Source organism: Halichoeres trimaculatus, unplaced genomic scaffold (assembly GCF_033239565.1).
Source record: "Halichoeres trimaculatus isolate MK-OKI-2021-1 unplaced genomic scaffold, fHalTri1.1 fHalTri1_scaffold_15, whole genome shotgun sequence".
NCBI lineage: Eukaryota > Metazoa > Chordata > Actinopteri > Labriformes > Labridae > Halichoeres > Halichoeres trimaculatus.
Window position 1 is genome coordinate 794,818 of NW_027437193.1, and position 26,179 is coordinate 820,996.

At 44.4% G+C, this 26,179-nt stretch overlaps 2 protein-coding genes across 3 annotated transcripts in view; both read left to right on the plus strand.

The window, feature by feature from the left end:
* Positions 1-740: 740 nt before the first annotated feature.
* wdr33 (WD repeat domain 33) lies at positions 741-23,659 on the plus strand. The gene is made up of 21 exons (XM_074687839.1): positions 741-915; positions 4,626-4,842; positions 7,345-7,413; positions 7,772-7,876; positions 7,967-8,062; positions 9,471-9,622; positions 17,944-18,041; positions 18,138-18,264; positions 18,387-18,541; positions 18,686-18,764; positions 19,049-19,159; positions 19,305-19,399; positions 19,482-19,568; positions 19,800-19,939; positions 20,055-20,210; positions 20,382-21,173; positions 21,329-21,386; positions 21,576-21,888; positions 21,972-22,132; positions 22,815-22,985; positions 23,154-23,659. Exons 2-21 carry the CDS (start codon positions 4,639-4,641, stop codon positions 23,294-23,296), a joined length of 3,312 nt encoding a protein of 1,103 aa, XP_074543940.1. The 5' UTR covers positions 741-915; positions 4,626-4,638; the 3' UTR covers positions 23,297-23,659.
* A 712-nt stretch (positions 23,660-24,371) lies between these two features.
* The window catches only part of LOC141803851 (dual specificity protein phosphatase 18), a 3,553-nt gene continuing 1,745 nt past the window's right edge, over positions 24,372-26,179 (plus strand). Inside the window, exons 1-2 of one of the 2 annotated variants that reach the window (XM_074687881.1) lie at positions 24,372-24,409; positions 25,809-25,864. Coding sequence is in view for 1 of the 2 variants with exons in the window: in XM_074687880.1 (XP_074543981.1) it covers positions 25,484-25,628; positions 25,809-25,864 (201 nt within the window). In the remaining variant the exon portion in view is untranslated. Of the gene's footprint in view, positions 24,410-25,186; positions 25,629-25,808; positions 25,865-26,179 lie in introns of those variants that run through there. The other variant, XM_074687880.1, reaches the window with a different exon arrangement.

The window sequence follows — 26,179 nt, forward strand, 5'->3', positions numbered from 1 at the left end:
ATATAACGTGAAAAAAGATGATTTTGTTGTATTTTTTTTATAATGACGTGAAAGTAGTGCAGAGTTTCCTGCTTCATGAGTAATAAAGACTGTTTGACTGTAACATGAGGACACCTTTCGTCTTTATTTGAGAAGAGGCAGCTCATCTTCATGCTTGTAATGGGTTTGTTGTTACGTTCCTTAAGATGTGTTTTCAAAACAATGGCAGGGATTTTTTAAACTGTGGGGGGGCCCTCATTGTTCTGTTTCAATAAATCCCTTTTTGAGGGGCATCATCTATATTTTTGCTTTTTTTGTCTAGCTGTTACAACCTGGTCGAGGGGATGGTTGTAACAAAGGACCACCATGTATTTGACCTCACCTTATGAGGTCTGTGATATTCTTGCAGAGGTTTGAATTGGTGCCATTTGTAGTGAACAAATATGAGTACTCTGCATTAAAGTTTGAGAACTCTGACTCAAAAACTCAGTGAGTTGCAGGTGCTGAAGCAGAAAGTGTTACAACCATGCCGGGTCTCCCCTACTGTAAAATGAGGCCTTAGTCCCCGTCTTTCATTAAGCTGAGCTGTGCCTCTGATTGGGCAAACTCGGGATCTTAATATCTTCAACACTGATGAGTTTTAAAAAAAATCAAATGTTTTGCATAGAGCTGAAAATTTGTCAAACTCGGTTTCCCATGATCCTTTGCTTAGTGCACCCATGGATCTCCCGCCCGTTGAGAAAATCTCCCAGCATGCTTTAATCTCTGGCTGAGAAGAAGAGTCGTCACGATGGAGTCCTCGGGAGGCTAACGGGCCAAACCTTTAACCAGCTGAATAAAGTTTGACACGTTCATGGTCCCCCAAGGGAAACTCTCACGGAAGATTCAGGCCCGTTAATGACAGCTAGATAGCTCAGTCTGCAGCGGAGATTGTAGGTGAGTGTGGAGCCTCAGCGCGTCGTAGCAACGACTTCCAGCACCGGGCCGCCATTTAACTCCGTCAGCCTAACCCGACAGAACAAACCTGAAAAACAGCGTGTACGTGACGGACTTCACTGCTACAGTGTGCCTTAAAACCCAGCGTATTTCTCTATACTCCAGATTATTACAGAATTTAGCTGAGAGGAGCAGCAGCGTGTAAACAAGCCGTTGTAACTGCTCACTGTTAGCCTGTTAGCACAGTAGCAACACGAGCTAACGGGGCTAGCAACAACATTTGAACGTAGAAATACGTGACTACTGGGACATTACACCGTGTATTTAATCTATTAAAAATACCATCCAAGAACTAAACTAAACCCTTCGTATGTCAACAAAGTCGTGTCCCTTTGATCAAAGCTAACAGTGTGTTAGCATCAGCTCTGTTGTTAGCAGGGAGCCCTCGTGTAGCAGCTAGCTTGTGTTGTCATGCACACTCGTTACCCACAGTGTATCTGAGCACTACCACTCTGTTTGAGCACCTTAATAACTGCTACAAACCCAGGAAACTGTCAGTGTAGACTAGGTTTGTGTCAGTATAGCTCCCCGAGACGTTGAGAGCTCTGTAACATGTAAACACAGAGATATGAGGGGATACTTAAGACCTGACTCTGATCTTGTTTGGAGTTGATGCTGTCTGTTGATTAACAAAGACATATTGATGCTTCATTTTTACATTTGAGCTGATGCAGTGTTTGAGTTCATGATGGAGTCAGTAGATAATTTTGTGTTCTCCAGGTTTGTCTGTGGCTGCTTCATCATCTGGATGTGCATCTGTTTTTCTTTTCAGGAGAGTTTGATTCTGACCTGTGTAGGATATGTATGAGTTAAAAATCAGAGTAGAATTCACTTCCTGTATGGTGTATATCAGAGGTCTGCAACCTCTACTTTCATAAGAGCCACTTTGCCTCAGCTCACCTGGATTAAAGTCATTCAGGAGCCTCAAATTCTACTCTATCTTCACAATAAAGACAAAACGGTGTATAAAAAAGTAAAAATAGTAAAATATAAAAATAAAAAACCCTAATAAATAATTATCTTAACCAGACTGTTTTTGTGTTTATAAAGTTGTAGATGAAATGTCTTACTTTTTAAGTTTGAATACATTTTAAAATATATTTTTTAATTATGTCATTGCATTCATAAATTTATCAGATGTTTTAAAAAATACAATTTAAAAATGTGCAAAAAGTTGCAAAAATTCCCAACATTTTCAAACATTTTCACAAATTTGCAATAAAAAATGTAATTTCAAAAATTTGCAACAATTTTTCAAAATACTGTAAAATTGTGTGTTCAAAAAACTGAATTTAACTTTTTTTGTAAAAACTTGCTTAAATCAAAAATGTGCAAAAAGTTGTTTTTTTTATTTGATTTTTTACTAAAGTTGAAAAAAGTCATTAAAATGAAAATCCCAAAGTTAGAAAGAAGCTTTAAAAATTGCTAAAATCTAAAAAAAAAAAATGGAAAGCTTTTTATGTAAGATGGAATGCATTTTTAATTCAGCAAATTGTTAACACATGATCAATTTTAGTGTAGATGTCTTTGAACACCAATACCCCCTGCAAGTAAAATAAAAGAATATGTACATTTCTGTAATATTTTTTAAAGCTACAAGGAGCCACTGCAAAGGAGTCAAAGAGCCACATGAGGCTCCAGAGTCGCAGGTTGAAGACCCCTGGTGTATATCTACTTTGTTCAAATCTATGACTGAATGTAGTAACACTGTACAGAGAAAAAGCATGTCATTCTTGTATATTTCTGTGTAAACAGACGTTTTGATCTGTAGTATGAACTACAGTCTTAACTTGCTTTGACGGTTTGTTTGGAGGAATATGACAATTAGCCATACCACAGAAATCTGAGCTCTTATGTCTTTACTGTATGTGCTTGTTAAAGCCAGTTAAAGCAAAGTTTACTTCCCCAACAAATCAAAGTTAATCCAGCTTCAGAAGGAGACAGAAAGCACAGTGAGAAGTGTCCTGTGTCTCCTCAGACAGGAGAGCACTTCAAATAGTGATGTGACCACCCGTGGTCATCCTGTCTGACAGGGGTCTGCAGCGTTTACTGTTGAAGGGGCCATTTTCCCTCATCTCACCTGGATTAAAGTCATTTCAGAGCCAAAATATCTACTTTATCTTCACAACAAAGACAATAAAGTGCGTATTTTTCTGTGCACAATTAAAAATAGAGATAGACCAATATGCATTTTTCCAGGCAGATACAGATACTGATTATTTGTAGTCAAGGAGGCTGATAACTGAAGCTGATATTAATTTGCAGTCAAAGTGAGAATATTGGTGTCAAAGTTTTGAACAAAACAATCTCCAACACTTCATTCAAATCCCTTTAACAAGAGTTTATTAAACAGCTCCCAGGCTCAGCAGCATGTTTTATAAAGTTAAATGAAACTTTAAAAAATAAATAGCGTTAAATTAAGTTTTCTACAGTTAAAGTTCAGAGCTGCAACAATGCAGTTTGAAATTTGTTTCTAATCGGCCATCGGATTAGAAAAAAGGCCGATGCCGATGTGCCTGAAAATGCCAAATATTAGCCCCAATAATCAGTCTATCCCTAATTAAAACAGATGAAACAATTGTCTAAACAAGAAGGTTTTTGAAATTGTAGAACTACAAGGACAGTACTTGAATTAGATAACAAAAAAACGATAATGTTGCAAAGCTTGTCATTTTTTGTTTGCTAATGTCTTGAATTAAAATCTGTATTTTCTTCCAGATGAGTCTTTTTGTAGATGTAGTTATCTTCCCAGGGCTGTAAAACTTGAGGTTAGCCACAGGTGCATGGAAAGTTGGTGGGCTGTTGATGTTGTAGGAGGTGAAGTAGAGCGGTGGCAGGCTTTATTGACAGATGGGATGAAGATTTAGTTCAACTAAATGTTAACACAGGATTTTATTTAGTGTCATCGTCTTTAATCATCGATACTCTCTGGAAGAAAAATAACTATTCTTTATTTCATGAATATTTTTTAAAGCTCCACACGGCGCTCAGCGTTGGTTGTTATTGACACTCGTTCTGTCTTTTAGAAACGTGCTTTAACTTTGTTTCCTGAGGAGGCAAACACTTCTGCTGTGCTCTTTGGAAAACAGTGTGTATGAAGCTTGTGCTGACTCTTTAAGGTGTGTGTATGGAGCTTGTGCTGACTCTTTAAGGTGTGTGTATGGAGCTTGTGCTGACTCTTTAAGGTGTGTGTGTGAGGCTTGCTTGTTCCTGAGTGAATGAACGTCAGATATGAGTCGTTGCTCGTTGTGCCACAGTAAAGATGGTGGTTTGGGGGTCAGGGTTAAAAACTGCAGGGCTCTGCCATCACTGGAGCGTGTGTCTGTGTTTGTCAGACTCCTCACAGGTGTGTGACCTGTTACTGTGCAGTGTGCTGATGAAGAGGTGACCTTTGACCTCCTGCCTGAGGCTCATTGATTCAGTGTGCCTGTAGGGATTTAACCTGACACAGACCTCTCTGTCTGAAGCATGTGGTGCAGAGATGTGTGATGATGATGATGATGATGATGATGATGATGATGAAGTTGCTGTGTTGTGAAGGAATCTATAGAAGAGCTCAGAGATCCTCTCCTGCTCCCTCCGCTCACGTGTCCGTCATGTCGTTCATATCGTCTGACCCCACCCTCCCCCTCTGCTGTCTCGTTCTGCAGGTAGTGAGTCACCATGGCGACGGACATCGGCTCTCCGCAGCGCTTCTTCCACATGCCGCGGTTCCAGCACCAGGCGCCGCGGCAGGTGTTCTACAAGCGCCCGGACTTTGCCCAGCAGCAGGCCATGCAGCAGCTCACCTTTGACGGGAAACGCATGAGGAAGGCCGTGAACCGCAAAACCATCGACTACAACCCGTCAGTCATCAGATACCTGGAGGTAAACACACCTGCTGATGGAGGGAGGGGCTGTTTCCTCAGTTTCTGAATCTCACAGCAGCTCGGCCAACGTTTCTTCTTCTTTTCTCTCTGATGAAGTCTTCTTCTACCAGTTAAAACCATGAAAAACTGAGATTAGAAACTATTTTTAATTTTTATAAAGTAATCAACATCAGTGCTTTGGAAAACATGACCTGTCCTTCCTGTTGATGTCGACACACTCTGTACCTTTACGTGCAGCTTCAGAAATCAGACTGAGCTTAGTCAGACTGAGATCAGACTGTGAAGATGCATGTAAACAGTCAGACCCAGAACAGACTGAGCATAGCTTCATTGACACACGTACATAATGAACTGCAGTCAGACTGCAGCTGGACTCAGCAGGTCCAGGTTTTGGTTACGCCTCAGTGTTCAGCGTGAGCAGATTTTACCTGTGCTCTAACACATCAGGCATAGTACCTTAGAAACATCCTGTCACTAAGCTCAAAGCAGACAGATGTTATATCTCTGCAGGATGCTGTGGTAGACATGCTGGTTCGGGGTGCCTTCAGTGCCTCCACCTAATCTGAGGGCAGGCCTGTTACGATAACACATTTTGTTAGACGATAATTTTCCAAAATATTATTGCCGATAAACGATATTATTGTCAATATTATTTTGATGTTTTTTTTTCCATTTTTTCATTGATGTAACTATGATAAATGGGATAATAAAGTGAGTACACCATATCAAAAGCAAGAAACTTTAATTTCTTAAGAGTATTTAACTGTAATTAAAAGGTCAGGATCTTTGAAATAAAATAAATTAAACAAAAAAATATAATAAATTTAACAAACAAGAAAGAAAAAAAAATACAATGAAAATGAAATGGACTCTCTTTAGAAAAAAATACATGTCAATGAAAATAAGTAATACTAATCAAAAGCAATCAAACATAGACCCTGTCTCTAAAGAAAAAACTCCAAAAAACGACAATAAAAACTATAGCCTAAATCAAAGGGAGTTTATACAGTTCCTGAATTGTTTGTAACATGTACTTTTTCCCAGTCAATCCGTACTGTCTGTCAAACATTTTTAACATTTCTGGCTTTAACCGTATTGAAGGGCTGCATTTCTTTGGTAATGTATCTGTCTTTGAGCGCCACCATTTGGAGCTTTTATTTCTATTTACTTTGCCGACCAAAAGCCTCAGTAAGAGCGGATTGTCAAAGAACAAGGCTCCGCTGCACCTCCCCTTCTTCTTCTTCGTCGCCACTATTTTCAAACCAATGCCACATATCAGCTGGTTGGTGTTCATGAGCTCACACTTTGTTCATTCTGATAAAAAACTAAATATTCCCACACTGGGACTGTGGCAGGCGGCTTAAGTGCCGTATCTTTGGTGCCATCACTCATATTAGCGTGTGTTTCCTCCTTACCCCTCAGGACGCTCGCTTCAGCTCTCTCCGTATGTACGCGCGAGCAGCCCCGTCTTCACCCCAAAGATCACATGTTTGACAGATGCTCACTCCGCTATAAATCTGCTATAGAACCTATGCACCCCGATGTTAGGAAAGAGAGACGTAGTGAGCCATCTTCTCATTCAGCCTCTTTGGTCCAAAGAGAGGAGGAAACAAACATGCAGCACGTGACAGTTTATCCAGGCTGGGAAACTTACTGAGGACGTTTTTATTTATCGTTCGGTTAATTGATTTATTGATTATCGTGACAGGCCTAATCAGAGCGTTTGACGGTTTCTGTGACTCTACCTGAGGATTGATTTAAAGATGATGAAAGTTTCTGGGTTGACAGTGGACTGTCTTTTCTCTCAACACGGATCAGACCAGGAGTCGGACACTCCTATTCCCTGTACCCAGCTGTTCTTCAGTACCAGGGGTGGGTTTCAAAAACCAGATCCTGATCAGACTCAATAAAAGTTGTTTCAATCCATTAACATCATTAGCCTGTATGCGTAATGATTCCCTTTTTGATTCTTTAAATCACACCAGAGCAGCTGGGTCTTGCGTTGAACATTCTCCCCCTGCTAGCTTAGCTTAGCAGTTTAACAGTTTCCCAAGAAAACTCTGATTCAGGATTTTCTGCTGGAGCTTTAACTAAAGAACTGAACACACAGAGAAATGATCATTACTCTCTGACACCAGATTCCTGTTCAACACATTCAGCATGTCAAACATCTCCTAATTCACCAACAACCATGGAGAAAATATAGCGCTAGCTTTGTGCTAACATATATGGGAAATTCCGTTGATATGCTAGCAGTTAGCATACATGGGTTTATCAGAATCTGAACTTTTATCTCAGAAACATCCAGCTCCTGACGCTGATGAGCAGGTGTCATCACAGCAGAAGCTGAAAGGTGTGGTCCTTATCCCTGCTTATCAGCTGGTCTACAGAAACTAACCTGTGTGTCCAAATGAGACCAGAGCTCTTCCTGACTGAGGCATGAGGATCTGGTCCTGTGTGAGGAGGAACTGGGTCCTGACGTGATGTTTTGTGTTTCCAGAACCGCCTGTGGCAGAGAGACCATCGGGACTTCAGAGCCATCCAGCCCGACGCGGGATGCTACAATGACGTGAGTCTGAGAGGGTGAAGCTGATCCACAGCTCAGTCAGGGTTTCCTGAGTCCACCAGAGTCCATCTCCAGTCACTGCTGGTTAACTGGGTCTGAAAGAAGAAAAAAGACCTTTGTCTCTTCTTTCACTGTTGGTTTCATGTTTGTGCCACACAATGAGCAGCGACACACTTTAGGGTCCAGCTCAGGCAAAGAAAACTCAGATGTCGTTAATCACTTCAGATAAACGAGAGGTGGAACGAGCTTTAAGATGTGACGGCAGAAGAAGAAGAGTGTGTAGAGCTGTTGGATCAGTGACATGCTTACAGCTCTCTGCAGCTCTCTGTGTTTGATAATCCAACCTGTGTGTGTCTCTCAGCTGGTTCCTCCTGTTGGCATGCTGAACAACCCGATGAACGCCGTCACCACAAAGTTCGTCCGAACCTCCACCAACAAAGTCAAGTGTCCGGTGTTTGTGATCAGGGTAAGCAGCAGCACGCTGACACGTCTCTGAGAGGAGAAAATCCCACTGAGCTCAGGCTGAACAGGGTGTTTCTGTGTTTCCTTTCTCCAGTGGACTCCTGAGGGTCGACGCCTGGTCACAGGAGCCTCCAGTGGAGAGTTCACTCTGTGGAACGGCCTCACCTTCAACTTTGAGACCATCCTACAGGTAAACACTCCCTCCTGGGTTTCATGTGTCTTTCTCAGAGGATGGTAATAAGCAGATCTCCCATTACCTTAAAAAACAAGCAGACTTTTTGATGCTGTTTGCTAGGGCCCGATTTGACTCTTTGATCATTTTTGGCGTTGTGCAAATTTGATTAAAATTGCAATTCATTTATTTCTTCAGATTTTCGCTTTTTGAGTTTGTTTCTGTTTTTGACACCAGACCATGTGAAAAGTTAAATGATGACAATGACGTCTACAGACAATATCAGGAGCCATATTTTCCTCAATAATGCAAGTCAGAAAAAACATTTTGCCCTCTGCTGGAGAAAAGCAGTATCTTTTTTTTCTGACCCAGCGTATAAACAGACTAGAATAAAGGATTTAAATTTGAAAAAAAAGATAAAAAATTCCCCATTAAGAAATCACAAAATATGAGGAAAGTCCCTATTTAAAAACTGTGACACAGAAATCCCAATTTAGTAATCATGCATCCAAAAAAATCCCTATTAAAAATTCTTCAACAAAAAAACTATCTAAAAATCATGAAACAAAAAAAATCCAATAAAAAAATCTTAAAACAAAAAATGCCAAAATAAATCCTTATTCAAAATTTGCCAAAACAAAAAAAAATCTTATTTAAAAATTGTAAAATGAAAAAAAAAAAATATTCCCTATATATGAAAATCTTGAAACAAAATAAAAATCCCTTTTAAAGGGATGAAATAAAGAAAACACTTTTTAAAAATAGTAAAACAAAAAATCTCCAAAGAAAATGGTAAAACAAGAAAATTCATGATTTTAAAATTGTTAACCAAAAAAATCCAGATTGAAGAATCTTAAAAAAAAAAACAGATTGAAAAATCTAAAAACAAAAAAAAAAAAAATCCAGATTGAAAAATTGTAAAACAAAAATCCTCGTATGAAAATGGTAAATCAAAAAATTGAATATTTAAAATTTAAAATAAATTTAAAATTTAAAAATAGTAATATAAAAATCTCTTCAAAAACCTACAAAACACTTCTGATCTAAATTTTGTGAAACAAAAAATAATCTGATACTTATGTGAATGTATTTATTTTTTCTGTCCCTGCTGCAGACAGTTTACATTCAGAGTTTAAAGAACTGTAACTGGACTGAATGAACTGAGCTAAACACGGCCACATTGACAGACAGCACCTAGTGGACACTCAGGGAACTGCAGTCGATGCTTCTTCTTCTCCTGTGCTCCAAAGCAGCAGCTTCACTGTCTTCGCTGTGTTTGAGCTCAGGAGAAGAAGAAGAAGAAGAACTGGTTCCAGGTTGTTGAACGTGTGACCACGGCAGGCGCCAACACCAGCTGCACAAAGAGCTTCTCCACAGAACTCTGTCACTGACCTCTCCTCCTCCTCCTTTCCTCTGCCCCCTGCAGGCTCACGATAGCCCGGTCCGGGCCATGACCTGGTCTCACAACGACATGTGGATGCTGACGGCGGACCACGGCGGCTACGTGAAGTACTGGCAGTCCAACATGAACAACGTCAAGATGTTCCAGGCTCACAAGGAGGCCATTAGAGAAGCCAGGTTTATACCCAATCTACCATTTTCTGTAGTACCGGCCCGCCTGCGCTGCTCTCTGACAGCCAGGCGGGGGCGCCACATGTTCACGCTGTTGTTGTGGTTGATTCATGACAGATGTAAGTGTGTGCTGTTGCAACACTGCAGTGATCTGTTGTTGATGTTCTTCCTCTTGTGGCTGATGAGCTGTTTATCTCTGTGTGTTAATAAAGTTATCGACCGTTACCTCTCACTGCTTTGGGTGGAGACGAGGACAGTCAGGAGGAAGATGACTCCAATAAAGAGAGAATAAAGCTCGGCAGGGACCAATAAAGGTTAAAAATAAAGGTTAAGCATGAAGCTGCTCTGAGCCTCATCCAACAGGCAGCTCTAGATGTTTAAATAAAGTTTCCAATCCTCCATCAACACCCGTAACACGCCACAGAGAGACACACACACCCTGACTTTAACCTTTCCCACAATGCACCTGGACCATGTGTGAAGCCTCACAGCCTGGTAAACAAACGCACCTTCAGCTCATGAGACAGACTCTATGTTAGACACCTGGACTGATGACATCACTGTGACATCATACCTTGACTGGCCCTGTGACTGAAGGGGAGCTCAGGTAGACCCCGGTCTGTAACGTTCTGCATGACACTGCTGGTACTACATTACCCATGATCCTCAGCAAGGTGCCTTTAGCCTGTCACTGCTGTAGTTAGAGTCATGAGTTTCTGAGCGACATCAGGCCGGTTATACAGTCATGTTTATGTTTATATATGATCCAGTCACATGGTGGAGGTTAGCATCCCAGCGTTAGCATCACAGAGTTAGCTTCATGGCACAGCCCTCAGTAACAGGCAGTGATGCTGTGAAACAGAAGGATCCACAGAGAGCTGCAGACTCTGTGCTCACCTGCCCCCCCAACCCTCAGGTTCAGACTGAGAGATGAAATCAGCTGTTTCCTGTTTGTTCATACCTCTAACCCTACATCCCACTGAGACAACCCGACCTGAGGAGTTCAGACTGAGGAGTGTTGAAATCTGACGTCAGCAGCTCGTTTCAAACAGACTGAACACGTTCCCATCAGGGCTCTCTGACCTCTGTCTGGGAACGTTTGTGATCCAGGAGACCAAATGTAGTCCGGCTCTGTCCTGGTAGAGGATTTCAGGGTCTCCACATGTTTTCAGGACTGTGGGCGGGTCAGTTTATCACCAGGACCTGGTTTCCTCTTTGCATGCTACAGTTTGAACCAGACTCACTGGGTGCAGTGGTCACTGTGTTCAGACATGCGGTGATCTCCACCACAGAGTCCTGTCTGGTCTCTGAGTCTGTTAGTGAGATTTTGTTCTGTAGATCAGTGGTTTTCTAGCTTTGCTCAGTGACGTCCTCCCTGTGAAAGGTTTTTTTTCTGCTAAGCACCCCGAACAAGCACAGAGCAGTTTTAGTTTGGAAAATAAAGACGTAGCACACAGCGCTGAGCTTTCAGCGTCTGATTTATGAAATGTTCTCTTTCAACAATAACGTTGATGTGAAACCTGATAATCAAGACAAAACACAACTGCATCAATTTTACCACAAAAGGAACTAAAGACGTGTTGAAAAAGGAAAGATTCATGCACAGAGAAATAACTTAAAGCGCCCCCTTATGGTGTCAAAATAAAGCACTGTTCTCTAAACAAAGTTGTTAATTTAATGAATTAACATTTCTCATAAAAAAGACACAAACTTCATTTTAAATAGATTTGCTAAAAAAGTAAAAATAAAAATGCTACTTTCTCAGATAAATCTTAAAGCCGTGGGTGGGCTGTGACCTGTGGACGTTCATCTTATTTAAACACATTTTTTCTCACACTGACTGGGTTTTGCGATGGTTCTGGTTCTGTAGCGTGTTCCTCTGTGTTGTCATCCCGGTCTGAGAGAGACTCTTATTTTTTAATGGAATTGAATAACCTAACATTAAGTTTATGAACTTAAACATGGTCCGAACACTGAGTGAATTAACAGTGTGAGATTTGTTTGGTTGCTATTTTATTTGAATGCACAGTTTTGAGTCTTGCGTACCCCCAGTTGAGAACTCCTGCTGTAGATGATGACGTCCTCTCTCTCTGAGGATCATCCTCCTCCTTCAGACTGTTGATCTGTTTCTCACAGAGACAGACTGATGGAGTGTTTCTGTGGACAACACCGATTACTGATTGACCTGAATATATGACAAGTTCTGTTAATTGTAAACAATGGGGAAAAAAGGGGTCGTCTTATCACTGGGGGCTTTGACACGTGCTGATAGTTGTAGTTATCTCTGAGTTTTAATAAAATAGTTTCTTTGAACAAAGTTAATTTGAGTTATCAGAGTCGTTCTCTGAAGACTGGTCTTAAAAAGAGGGGTTTGTCTTATAATTGGGTAAATACGGTGTTAGTACTTCAGGAGGCTGAGGTGTGGAGATGAAACTCATTTTGCAGTGAAAGTTAAAATATTTTTGTCAAGACTTTAACCAAATCAAACTCCAACACTTAACATCATTCAGATGTCTTTAAGCTTATGTTTATTAACAGCTCCCAGGCTCAGCAGCTGTCTGATAAAGTCAAAAAATGAACACTTCTATGGATTACTCATTATTTCAGTAGTTTTCAGTGCTAACGTGGTGATGCAAGCAAGAAGTGTGTCATTGATACTCTCTAAAAGCTACTGTTTAGAAAACAGGTGTTAGACACGTGAACACTTATTTATATTGTTCTGAATCATAACAAACATTATCTCACATCACTTTCCAAAAACATCAGCAGGTTTCAAACGTCTTAAATTACCGAGTGTCCAGTGTGATTTTTGTGACTCTCAGAGAGTTTTTGTGCCAGATGTCGGCTTGTGTCATCATTTGAAGGGTTTTTTCAGTTGTCTGCTGCACTAGTTTGCTCACACAGTCTCTCTCAGAGCGGTGAACCTCCTTCTCAGACCTGGTCATGTGACCAACCTGTTGGTCTGTAAACGAGTCAGTCAGATCTGTTCCTCCAGCTGATTTTCACTGTCACACACTGCTGCCTGTCTGAAAGGTGCTGCTGACGTCAGAGCCAAAGAGAGCAGCTACTTCCTGTCCTCGCGTTTGTCTCCTGTAGTCTGGCCCTCGGCCCTCGGCCCTCAGCCCTCAGCCCTCCGCCCTCAGCTGGGGTCAGAATAATCTGAACTGATTCAGAAACTTCTCCGTCTCACAGCAGCTTCTCACCAGATGAAGAAAACCAGATCACCTGATCACAGCTTTTTAACTCTTCTTGTAGCACTTTGAGATTGCTAAGAACTGTGCATAAAAAAAAATGTTATTTTTACCATTATAATAATAAAAATATTAATAATTATAATAATAACAAAAAAGTAATTATTTTTACTTTTATTATTACAACTATAATTGTTATTATTATTATTACTAATTTATTTTTTATTTTTATTTTTTACGGTCATTGTACTATATATATATATATCAGATACACATATTCACACACAGATACATACACATAACCGTGTGCAGGTCTATGTACTTGGTAGTGCCGACCAAAAGGGTTTAGGCTGAAGCTTATAATTGCCTAACCCCCACAGTATTCCCACCCAAACAATTAAAGATGGCACATACAATAAAATGTCCTTAAATCTTCAGTTTTAGACAGTATTATAAGATAAATTAAAACGGCAATGATAAGGTGATTAAAACAATAATAATGAAGTGACAACGTATCAATATGATTCTATTTATATATTTATTTATTTTTACTTTGTCTCAATTAGCAGGCTAATTAACTCTGAGTGCGCTTTAGTTTTCAATAATTCTTTATTTGAAGCTTTTTTCAAAGGCATTAATAGTTTTGGAGCCTTTAAGTTGTTTATCTAAGTTGTTCCATAGATCAACCCCTCGCACAGAGAAACATCTACTTTTCAAATTTGTCCCAGCTTTGGGTTTATAGAAGTTACCAGAATCTCTGAAACTATATCTGTTTTCTTTCAGTTTGAACAGATCTTGGAGACTGTGTGGAAGCTTCAAGTTGAGAGCTTTATACATCAAAACAGCCGTGTTAAAATCAACAAGATCATGACATTTTAAAGTATTCTGCTTGATTAACAGTGGATTTGTAGGGGTATAGTAATTAGCAAAGTTAATAATTCTGATGGCTTTCTTTTGCAGCAGGAACATCTATGGAGTGTTTGATTTATAATTATTCCCCCATATTTCTACACAATAATTAAAGTATGGAAGTATGAGCGAATTATACAAGATGTGAAGTGCATTTTGATTTACAGAGGTTTTAATTTTATTTTATATAGCAATAATTTTTGATATTTTAGTTTTTAAATTATTTATATGCAATTTCCAATTAAGTTTATCATCAATATTAACTCACGAAAACTTAGTGCTATAGACCCTCTCAATTTCTACTTCACCGATTTTTATGTGACATTGTGAATTTACTTTCCTATTTCCAAAGATCATATATTTAGTTTTGTTTTAAATTTATTGAGAGTTTATTAACATCAAACCACTTTTTTAATATTTTGACTTCAGTTCCCACAGTGTCCAAAAGCTGCTCAAGATCTTGTCCAGAACAAAACAAACTGGTGTCATCAGCAAACAGGATACAGTGCATTTTTTTTAAACTTCACATATATCATTAATATACATAATACACAATTTGGGTCCCAAGATAGATCCCTGTGGGACACCACAAGTTATTTTTGTCCTGTCTGAGTTGACATTATTCATTATTAGCTTTATTCATTCACCTGTCAGGTTACCTGGGAACACCTGGGCCTCTGTGTCAGGTGATTCATCATGTGCAGGGCATCAGGGGATACTCTGTGTGTGTGTGTGTGTGTGTGTGTGTGTGTGTGTGTGTGTGTGTGTGTGTGTGTGTGTACAGACATTCACAAACCAAAGCAGACTGGGTCTGTGTTTTACTTTGACGCTCTGGAAATGATCCAGACTGAAGTGGGCCCTGATGCCTCTCTGCGAACAGGACCAGCAGGACCCACAGAGTCCGTTTCTGATCTGGTCTGATCCTTTCCTGGGTTTGGTGTCAGACCAGGAGACCAACATTCAGATGAGCCGCATGCTAGGCGCTAAAAACTAAACAGGATCATTTTGTTAAGCTAAAGAACACACACACACACACACACACACACACACACACAAACACACACACACACACACACACACACACACACACACACACACACACACACACACACACACACACACACACACACACACACACACACACACACACACACACACACACACACACACAGTCAACCGTAGAGACCAAAGAGAGTTCCTGTCCACAGGGGGCAGCGTACCCCCAGCTGTAGCTCCCTCTGAGCAGGCAGACGAAGCCTCTCGTCTCTCTGTGCCTCAGAAACAGGTCACAGGATGACGGCTAACGTTGGTCTGACGGCTAACGTTGGTCTGACGGCTAACGTTGGTCTGACGGCTAACGTTGGTCTGACGGCTAACGTTGGTCTGACGGCTAACGTTGGTCTGACAGCTCGCGTTGGCATCTGCTCGGTCTGAGGCTGGTGTTGATTTTTCTTTAAAGATAACCGCTGTGTGTGTTTCAGTCGTGGTGTGTGGCTCAGTTTCTGGAGGCCCTCAGAGCTGAAACTGTCTCTGTGTCAGGTCTTCTGTTGCATTCAGCAATGTGCTGCTTCTGTGCAGACGTGTAGCTTTGTATATACTAGCAGAGCTCAGGGGGGGGGTGGTGGTGGTGGTGGTGATGGGGCAGGAAGTCCCTGGGGCCTCCAGCTCTCCCTCACTTTGTCTCCTTGTAGCATTTCAGCGTAGGCTGCAGTCAGAACTTTGATCTGATCAGTAAAGTCCACTCTGTGTACGAGTCTTTTATTGTGGTAGCAGCACCAGCGTAGACCACCTGTCATGTCCAGACTCTGGTTTTGGTCCCAACAGAGCGTTGGGAAATTTATTTCCCCAACCAAAGAAACCAAAAAAACAGGAAACAAAAATCAGTAACATGACGGTGTTTAAAGTTAAATCATTAACAGGCAGAGCAGACACGCTCTGTAAAGACAACAGATGATACAACACATGACCCACAGATCATCACAACACAGGAAACCGCTTCAAACTGGAGTACCTTTTTACATGGCGTATAAGCTTTACAAGACACCACTAGTTTACTTTCTTACATGGCAAATTAGCTTTTCAAGCTAGCACTAGTTAACGTTTTTAATGAGACATTAGCTTGACAAGGTAGCACACGTTTACTTTCTAACATGGTATATAAGTTTGACAAGCTAGCACTAGTCTACTCTCTTAGATGGTATATTAGCTAGATAAGCTAGCGCTACTTAAATTTTTTACCTGACATGTTAGTTTCACAAGCAAGCACTAGTTTACTGTCTTACTTGGTATGTTAGCTTTACAAGCTAGCACTAGTTAAATATCCTACCTGACAAATTAGCTTAACAAGCTTGTACTAGCTAACTTTCTCACATTGCATATTAGCTTGACAAGTTAGCACTCGTTTACTTTCTTAGATGATATATTAGCCCTCCAACTTAGCACTAGTTGACTTCCACCTTTTAAGACTGAGCGGGTTAAAGTTATTAAACAGTTATGTCTGATTGTTTAAAAAGTCTTATTGTACGTAAAAACAGTTTCCTCTTATTCCACTGAATTTATGGATTTATTTTTAAGTTTGTCAGGTGTTTCTCAGACTCAGATTGATAATGTAAAATAGGATAAATACTCTATTTGTCAGAACATCTTTGATACATTCAGTTCAGTAAATAGGATTATCTCCAACTGAAGCCATACTGATAAAATAAGGAACACATTAATGCATTTCAAATATAAAGTTAATATTATGTTAAAGGTAAATTTTCCAAATTAACTTACTAACTTCTCTATCGGTTCCAGACTACAGTGTGATGTGTTCACTCTCTAACTTCAGAAACTGGTTTGATGGTCTGTCTGTCTGTGTTGTTTCTGCTTCAGGCTGCTGAGGGTTAAACAGAGGAGGCTCATATCTCACCGTCCTGATTAAAATGAACAAAGCCCTTATTTATTATAATCTGAAAATGCTGCAAAAAGATACATTTAATGTTGGAATAGATAGATTTTCCTCTGGGAGCATTCTGTTGCATCTGTTTCTCTATACAGTAATAAAATCCACCTGACTGTGGGTCAGAGGTCATCATCTCAGTCAGCCCAGATCTTTAGCTCCAAAAACATGTGGGTTTGATTCCTACAACAGAAAACACCTCTGCTGTTTATTTGGTTGTTGTTGCTTAAATCCCTGAGATTATAATCCCCGTGTAGAAAAGGAGACGCCTGATGGAGGGTGGGGGCGCTATAACACTTCCTGTGGATCCCAGCAGACTGAGGACTCCCAGCATCCCTCCTTTCCTCTCTGTGAGGCAGTGAGGATGATGATGATGATGGGGCTGTGATGCCTTCAGGACACACTCAGGAATAAATATAATGTAATATATGTAGATATAGATATAAAGCACACACACACACACACACACACTCTGTTAAACTGACGCTGGGGTGGGGGAGAGTCTGAGTCTGGAGGACTTGCTGACTTTGATGTTTCTCTGACATTAAAAACTCTGAGGTTCCCTGAACGCAGCACGGGCTGTGATCACTGAGGGAGACCACCAGAGCAGCTTCCTCCTTCAGGGTTCAGCTTTATCTGAGGAGGAGGAGGAAGAGGAAGAGCAGCTGCTGTGAGGTGTCATTACACCAAGTGTCCAGCAGGTGGAGACCTTCAGACCTGGACTCTGTCCTGAAACCATCACCACAGACTGACTCTTTGTTTTATCCTTCACACCTGTGGATTCATCTTCAACAGGACGTCCACGTGAGGATGAAGATCAGATCCTCACCGTCACCAGACTCAGACAGAGCAGTTTAAAAACCAAACAGCTTCAGAAACATAAAATAAAATAAGAGTCAGGGGTCTGACCTCTGACCTGAGTGAACCAGGAACAGGATGGTGTCAGAGGAAGCTGATTGGCTGAGGAAACACAGCATCATGTGACCACAGGTAGACTCAGGTAGACCCAGCACAGAGATGAGGGGTCACACAGCAGGGGGTGGTCTGCCTCTGACCCTCACACTGTGGGGGGTTAAAGTCCCAGACCTAGATCCTCCTCCCGGCTCAGACCCTGAATCAGACCTCCTCTGCTTTCTGAGACGGTTTAAACCCTCCATGTTAGGGTGGTCATTGTGGATCAGACTTTTCTAGAGCTTTACACCCTCTCACCTGGTCTGCCTCCCCTGATGCAGGGTCCACGGAGACCTTCAGACCCTCAGGTCCTGACCCTGTCCTCTCCTCTCCAGCTTCTCTCCTACAGATAATAAGTTTGCTACGTGCTCAGACGACGGCACCGTCCGGATCTGGGACTTCCTGCGCTGCCACGAAGAGAGGATCCTCCGAGGTACGACCAGACCACATCCTGACCTCATTCCAGAACCAGATCCACCCAAAGTTTAAGACCATCCCATCTGATGTGTGTGTGTGTGTCTCTGTTCAGGTCACGGTGCGGACGTGAAGTGTGTGGACTGGCACCCCACTAAAGGCCTGGTGGTCTCAGGCAGCAAAGACAGCCAGCAGCCAATCAAGTTCTGGGACCCAAAGACCGGGCAGAGTCTGGCTACGCTGTGAGTCCACAAACCGGTCCCAGATCAGACCCAAGAGGGTTTGATTACGCTCTGTGTGTGTGTGTGTGTGTGTGTGTGTGTGTGCGCTCTTCCTGGTTAACCTCTGGCGCCTCTCTCCGTAGCCACGCCCACAAGAACACGGTGATGGAGGTGAAGTGGAACCTGAACGGGAACTGGCTGCTGACGGCGTCCAGAGACCACCTGTGCAAACTGTTCGACATCAGGAACCTGAAGGAGGAGCTGCAGGTGTTCAGAGGACACAAGAAGGAGGCCACAGGTGAGTGGACGCCCACGCTGACAGCTGTGAGGAGGAGGAGGAGGAGGAGAGGAGGAGGAGGAGGAGGAGGAGGAGGAGGAGGAGGAGGAGGAGGAGGAGGTGATGATGATGGTCTGAGTGTGTGTGCTGTGTCTGTCTCTGCAGCTGTGGCCTGGCATCCCGTCCATGAGGGTCTGTTCGCGAGTGGCGGCTCTGACGGATCGCTGCTCTTCTGGCACACAGGGTAACTAACCAAAGACCGGTCCAGAGACTGATCCAGGGACCAGTCCTGGATCAGCTCTTCAGTCCTCTGTCCGCTCCTCCTGTCGCACAATGACTGCTCCAAAGTGAGCGTGTCTGACAGGAGCGCGGTGACCTCAGAGCCTGATCAGACCTGACCATGACGACAGAAACCGTTTATACCTGACTACAGTTTGACCTACCTGCTGACATGAGGGGGCGGGGCTTATGAGTGGTTCTGTTGGGTCCAGCTGTGAGGTACTCACTGCTCCTGGTGTTTGTCTGCAGGGTGGAGAAGGAGGTGGGGGGCATGGAGATGGCTCATGAGGGGATGATCTGGAGCCTGGCCTGGCACCCGCTGGGTCACATCCTCTGCTCAGGCTCCAACGACCACACCAGGTACGCCTTTGACATCACTGCGGGTACAGGTGTGAAACACCTGCCCTGAGCCGTGACGGCCTCCACAAACTTCAGGAACGAGTTTTTATTCTCAGGAAACTGAGAAACTAGACTTCTCATGCTCCTCTGTGTTTCTCCCCCTCAGTAAGTTCTGGACCAGGAATCGTCCGGGCGACAAGATGAGAGACCGTTACAACCTGAACCTGCTGCCCGGGATGTCAGAGGACGGCGTGGAGTACGGTGAGCAGTGGGGCTCAGACTGACGGACAGGTGTGTGGGGATGTTGCTCTGATCAGCTGCTCACGCTCACTCTGTGTTTCAGACGATGTGGACCTGAACAGCGTGGCCTCCATCCCCGGGATGGGGATCCCCGAGCAGCTGAAGGCCGCCATGGAGCAGGAGCAGAGCAGTGAGTGTCCACCAGGGGTAGAGTCAGTCAGTGTCCTCTCCCAGCACGGACAGGTGTGACACTCAGGTGTGACACTGAGGGGTGGTACCAGGGGGTGACACTCAGGTACAGTCTGGTTTTTACTCCTGTGTACCTCAGGAATGGTCTAAGTCACTACGGGAACCTCAGGTGTGATCCAGGTGCAGCTCAGGTGTGTTCTATAAGTAACTCAGGTGTAACCATCGTCTCCAGGTAAAGAGGCGGCTCCAGAGGTGGAAATGTCAATCCCGGGTCTGGACTGGGGCATGGACGAGGTCATGGGGAAAGACGCCAAGAAGGTCCCTCAGAAGAAAGTGCCGTACGCCAAACCCATCCCGGCCCAGTTCCAACAGGTAAACTCACCTGGGGCCACCTGGGGCCACCTGGGGCGTGATCCGCTGGTGATCCTCACAGGATCAGGTGTATGATGTAGAGATGGTGGCTAACAGTAAGAACCCCTCTCCACAGGCCTGGGCGGAGAACAAAGTACCCATGATGCCCCCTGGTGGAGACCTGTCCAAAGAGCGGAAGGTGGAGCAGAAAGTGGACTCCAAGAAGAAGACTCAGGCGGAGATCGAGCAGGAGATGGCCGCTCTGCAGTACACCAACCCCATGCTGCTGGAGGTGAGCCGCCACCTGGGGACAGGTGTCTGATGGTCCCCCTAATGGTTCCTGTATTGGCCCCCCTCATAAGTCCTCTCATAGTTCCTCTCATAGTTCCTGGTGTGGTTCCTGTGATAGTTCCTGGTGTAGTTCCTGGTCTCAGACTAAAGTCCGTCTCTGCTCCCTCCTCAGCAAATGAAGATGGACCGTATGAACCAGATGAACACGGATGGGAACATGGGCCCCCCACAGGGACAGGGCCCCATGCCTCCCTTTCCCGGCCCTGGGGGTCCCGGGGGCCAGATGCCTCCGGGCCAGCAGGGTTTCCCACCAAACATGCCACCTCAGCAGATGTCCAACAACATGGGGCCCCCCATGGGCCCCGGAGGCATGCAGCCTCCTTTCATGCCTCCAGGACAAATGGGGCCTCCCTCTGGACCCCAGTCTCACCAAGGGCCCCCTCAGGGTATGATGGGTCCACCAGACATGCAAGGACCCCAGGGTATGCAGAGACATCCGGGGCCTCCCAGGAACATGGGTCCTCAAGGGCCACATGGAATGGGACCCAGAGGGATGCAGGGGCCTCCTGGTGGGATGATGGGGCCCCCACCTCGAGGGATGGGTCCAAGGGATCCTCAGGGGCCTCCACCACAGGGGGGCATGATGCCACCTCAGGGGAATATGATGGGCCCTCAGGGTCCCATGCAGGGGGGGATGATGGGGCCCCCGCCCAGGACACATGGCAACAACTATGGGATGGGCAACATGCAGGGGCCCCCTGGTGGGATGCACGGACCTCCAGGAAACATGCAGGGGCCCCCAGGTAACATGCAAGGACCCCATGGAAACATGCAGGGGCCCCCAGGTAACATGCAAGGACCCCATGGGAACATGCAGGGGCCCCAAGGAAACATGCAAGGGCCCCATGGGAACATGCAGGGGCCTCCAGGAAACATGCAAGGGCCCCCATATATGCAGCACCAGGTGAGTCCAGTTTTACGTTCTATCAGGGGGGCCCTGGTCCTCAGAGTGATCCAGGACCGGGTCCCACTTAATGATGTTCCTGTTGCTCAGTCTCCTGGACTGGTGTTAGTCCTGTACGATCCAGGACTCAATAACTGGGATTTGGTCTTTTGCAGGGTCAGAACTCAGGGCCCATGATGCACGGGATGGGCCAACAGGGGCCCAACAACAAAGGTAAGGGCCTTCAGAAACTTAAAACCAGGAGGACTCTAATGAGACTTGAACCTGGGTGGAGAACCTGGGGGCTCTGGTCTGGACCCGGTTCATGTCTCACCTCATGTCCCTGCTCACACGTCTCGAGTTGGACCTGAACCTGATCCTCTGCCCGCTCAGAAAACACACTGACTACATTTCTCCTCCCAGGAGACCCTCGGGGGCCACCACCAAACCACCATATGGGCCCATCAGACCGGCAGGGTCCTGGAGGTCCTGGGGGACCGGACCAGGGCTCAGGTTCTTACTGGGGTGACAACCAGCAGGGACGCCGTGGACCCCAGGACTTTGATGGAGGCCAGGACTTCCATAGCAGAGGAGAGGAGGGCTGGAGACCTGGACCAGGCTACCAGGGAGGGGGGGGCCACAGGGGGGGCGGACACAGAGGGGGAGGGGGGAATGGGGGGAGCTGGGGTCCTGATGAGAGGTTCAGCGGAGAGTTCAGAGGTCGGAGGGACGACAGGTAAGAGAGGGGTGGGTCTGAAACCCGCTGACCCCCCAGGTGTGAACAGACCGCGTCTGATCCAGATTCTTTGGCTCCTTCAGGTTCAGGGGAGGAGGCCCCGGCCGGCCCGGGGGGAGAGGTTACCCTGACGAGTACGGGGGCCAGGAGGAGGGCTACGACGGCTCGGAGGAGATGGGCCGAGGCTGGGAGGGCGGAGGGAGAGGGAGACCGCCTCCCCGAGGAGGAGGTCCACCCAGAGGAGGTGAGAGGGTCCCAGTTTCTAAACACATTTCCTCAACAGCTTTCCAAAACAAGGACACTATGTGACAGTGCCAAAACAAATGCAAGGTGGATTCAGACTCCTGATAACAAAGACGACAATCATCTGTCTCAGCCATATTCCTCAGTTTTAACATTTTCCTTCTGGGTAAAAAATTATATATGATTTTAATCTAATTTAAACGATTTATCCCGGCTTCTCAAAGACCCCGTTCATGGGACTGTCAGAGTCCTTAAAGGGCTAAAGGAGGGTTTTTATTTCACCTGTCAGGTCCTCCTCAGACTCAGCACGGACCGTTAGACTGAACAGGAAACGCTCTCTTCTTCTCTCTCTGTGAAAACGGCTCCAAGAAAAAACTGAATGATGATAAAATAACATTAATTATAATAATGATGATGAGTTTTATCTAAAGGAGCCCCTCATTAAACTAAAGGTCACTTTACAAATAATTAAACTTCAGTTCAGAAGAAAAAACACGATAGAAATAAGAAAAAAAACAAAGAAAGATCAAGTTTACAGACTGAGGGTGACTACACCTCCCATCAGCCCCGTCACCTGTTGGAGCTCTGACGTCAGCTGGTCAGGCTGCGTCTGTCTCTCATTGGTCAGATAAACCTCTCTGCAGACTCTTATTGTGGCGGGGTTCTTCTCTTCCTGTCTCTAGGTCATGACAGTTATCGGGATGGTCAACAGATGCATGATGGGTCGTCTCCAGTGGGTCGGGAGCGTTCCTCCTCTCTGCAGGGGATGGACATGGCGTCCCTGCCCCCCAGGAAGCGCCCGTGGCAGGATGGCCCAGGAACCGGGGAGCACGAGTCCTCGGGCGCTGAAGGAGGTCTGGGTCCTGGTTTATGATCATTGTTTTACTGTCACAGTTTTTTCTAAATGTTAGACCTAAAGCTCTGAGCATGCTCAGTCACATCTCACTGCCCACCAGGGGGCGCAGCCTGCTCCCTGTGGATCACTGCTTCATCACACCGTACTAACCTCTCTGTCCCCGCAGGTCGCCCCCCTCAGGACGGGGGTTACGGTCCACCTGGTCGAGGCGGACGAGGAGGATGGGGTCCTGGAGGACCTGGACCAGTACTTAGGAGAGGAGGACCAGCACCTAGAGGACCACCAAGAGGGGGCGGTCGGGGCCGGTAGTCCTGAAGAAAAAGGTCCCATGATCCTCTTCTTCTCTGGTCCTCTCGCAGCCTGAGACCAAGTCCAGACCCTGAACCTTCAGACAGACTTGTGGTCACATGACACCCTTAGACCTGTGCTGCTGTGAAAGACGCTGGTGCCTGATTGGTCCACGCAGACGGGGGACGCCCTGGGACTGGTTTTAATGTAAAATACTGTAGAGAATCTGTCTTTGTATCTGCGTCTCTTTTATTTCACAGTGAAAACGTCGTCGTCAGGTTGTTGCTCTTTGTTCCTTTTGTAAACATTTCTATGTTTGTGTTTTCACTGAGGTGGACAATAAAGATTCACACTTCAGCACCGCGGGTCAGGACGGGTCCTGAGTTTAAAGAGGGTCATACTGAGAACCAGCAGGTCCCCAGACGCTAACCTGATGTGTGCTGTGCTTAAGAATCCTCCTCCACTGTTACCTAAAGCTCTCTGTAGGATCATTAGATTATCACTCTGAGCCTGTCAGGGACACAAACCAGGACTCTGTGGACTCACTGAGATCATTTGGGGGGTCATGGTTCAGCCTGTTGACCTGCTGCACACGCTCAGACAGAAACAAGAAAGAGCCCAGATTTTAAAATCACAGATTAACCCTTTAATATCAAACAGTCAGTTCAGTCAGAGACAGTCCCATAGTCAGACCAGAGCCAGCCTGCTGGTCACACAGGACCAGGTCTGAATGTGGTCCTCAGAGACTCCTGAGAGTCTGATTACTCTGTTCACAGCTGACACAGGCATGAAGATTAATGCTTTATTCACATTCACACACACACACACACACACACACACACACACACACACACACACACACACACACACACACACACACACACACACACACACACACACCTGCACCCCGAGCATCCCTCAAAAACATGTGAATGATTAAAAGCAGGTTAGATTAATAAAGTGTCAGCTGATCATCAGCTGATCCTCAGGTCATGTGGGGGGGGGGGGGGGGGGGGGGGGGGGGGGGGGGGCAGTTAGACTCTGTTTGGTCCAATCAGCAGCCTGTGAGTTCAGGCTCCACGTGTCACTTCGCGCCAGGAACTGCAGCTGTTAGAGTTAACACCCTGTGTTCAGGTCAAATTGACAAATACACTCACACACACACACACAGAATCAAGTATTGCAAGCCCCTTTTTAACATTTAACAGCTGCATTTGACTCTCTGGAATTAACATCATAGATATAAGCAACATAACTATGACTAGTCAAAATTCAATTTTGAATAGTCAAAAATACAGTTGCAGATATCTCTAATTCAGTTTGGACTATCCAGAATTACAGTTACAGATATCTTTAATGTGATTTAAAAGACAGAAATGTGTTCATGACGCTGGACATGCGAGGCTTCCCATTGGATACTGACCCAAATAAACTGGAGGAGAGAAGAGAAAAAATCATTTTAACAGTTTTCTTAGCAGAAGAAATGTCGATTGTGGTCATCGACAAGATATTTAGAAAATACCATGAAATAGAACAAATTTATAATCAGGGACTTTTTGGGAACAAGAGCTACGTTCACTGCAGCAAGCCCCTCCTCCTTTACCTGTCATAACTTTTGTCATCATCACAGATATCTGCAACATCAATTCCCCTAGTCCAAACTCTGCTTCAAGATATCTGTAACTACATTTAGACTAGTTAAAATAAAAGTTATAAAAGTTAAAGATATCTTGAATTTGAGATATCTCTAACCACAATTAATAAATTAAAGATATCTGTAACTTGATTATAGATAGCTGAAACTAAATTATGACTTTCCATAAATCTAGTTGCAGATATCTACAATTTCATTCTGACTAGGCGTAATTCCAGTTCAAGATACCTATAAATGCTGTTATAGATATCTTTAATGGAAGGGGGTTGAAGATATCTTGATTTGGAATTGTGACAAGCCAGAATGAAATTGTAGATATCTGCAACTAGATCTTATGGATAGTCATAATCTAGTTGCAGATATCCACATCTCACATTGTGTCTATCCATAACTGAATTTAAGATCTCTGTGATGAGAAACCCCACACACATGACCGGGGAAAGGGGCGTGATTTGTCCTAGGAGGAATGAAGTTGTGGATATCTGAAATGTTTAATTTGACCAAGAAGAATTGAATTGTGGATATCTGTATTACATATCCAGACTAGCTATTAAATGTTAAAAGGGCTCACCATAAATCAAAAGGCAGCTGGATGTATGAAAGAAATATCCAACTGTAAAAAAAAAACACAAAAAAAACAGGAAATCGAACTAATGGTGTATCAGCTGTTCTCAATAAGTTTTCAGAGCTCTTGTTTTGGTGAGTCACGTGACTTCAGGTTGAGTTTCAGCTGTCAGACTAAAATTAACCCTTCACTTCATTGGCTGCTTGACTGACACACACACAGCCTTCTAAGGTATCATCTGTGTGTGTGTGTGTGTGTGTGTGTGTGTGTGTGTGTGTGTGTGTGTGTGTGTGTGTGTGTGTGTGCTTGTTCAGTGCTCAGAGGAAGAAGAAGCAGCCAGTCCTGCCCCAAAGGAACAGATCTACAGCAGGTAAACACACACACACACTCACTCACACACACACACACACAGCCAGGCAGTGCTGCTGTGTAAACTCCTGTTAATCCATGTTGTGATTCACTGACAGTCTGCAAACACAGAGAGTGAGAGGGGGGTGCAACTGGAAACCTGTTAGCCTAGCTTAGCATAAACACTGGTAGCTTATGTGTTGGTTGGATAGTTTGATGACTGGATGATGAGAAGGTTGGACACTGGTTGGATGATATGATGGTTGGATGATGTCATGGTCGTACGGTGTGATGATTGGGTGAAGTCTGAGCTCAGCGTCGGTCTGATCACCATCTT

Bases quoted from the DNA above. Each gene is read 5' to 3' on its own strand.
- wdr33 (XM_074687839.1), top strand. From the start codon at position 4,639: ATGGCGACGGACATCGGCTCTCCGCAGCGCTTCTTCCACATGCCGCGG. The intron at 18,042-18,137 runs GTACGACCAGAC...GTCTCTGTTCAG, and splicing joins CGAAGAGAGGATCCTCCGAG to GTCACGGTGCGGACGTGAAG. The intron at 21,889-21,971 runs GTAAGAGAGGGG...TGGCTCCTTCAG, and splicing joins AGAGGTCGGAGGGACGACAG to GTTCAGGGGAGGAGGCCCCG.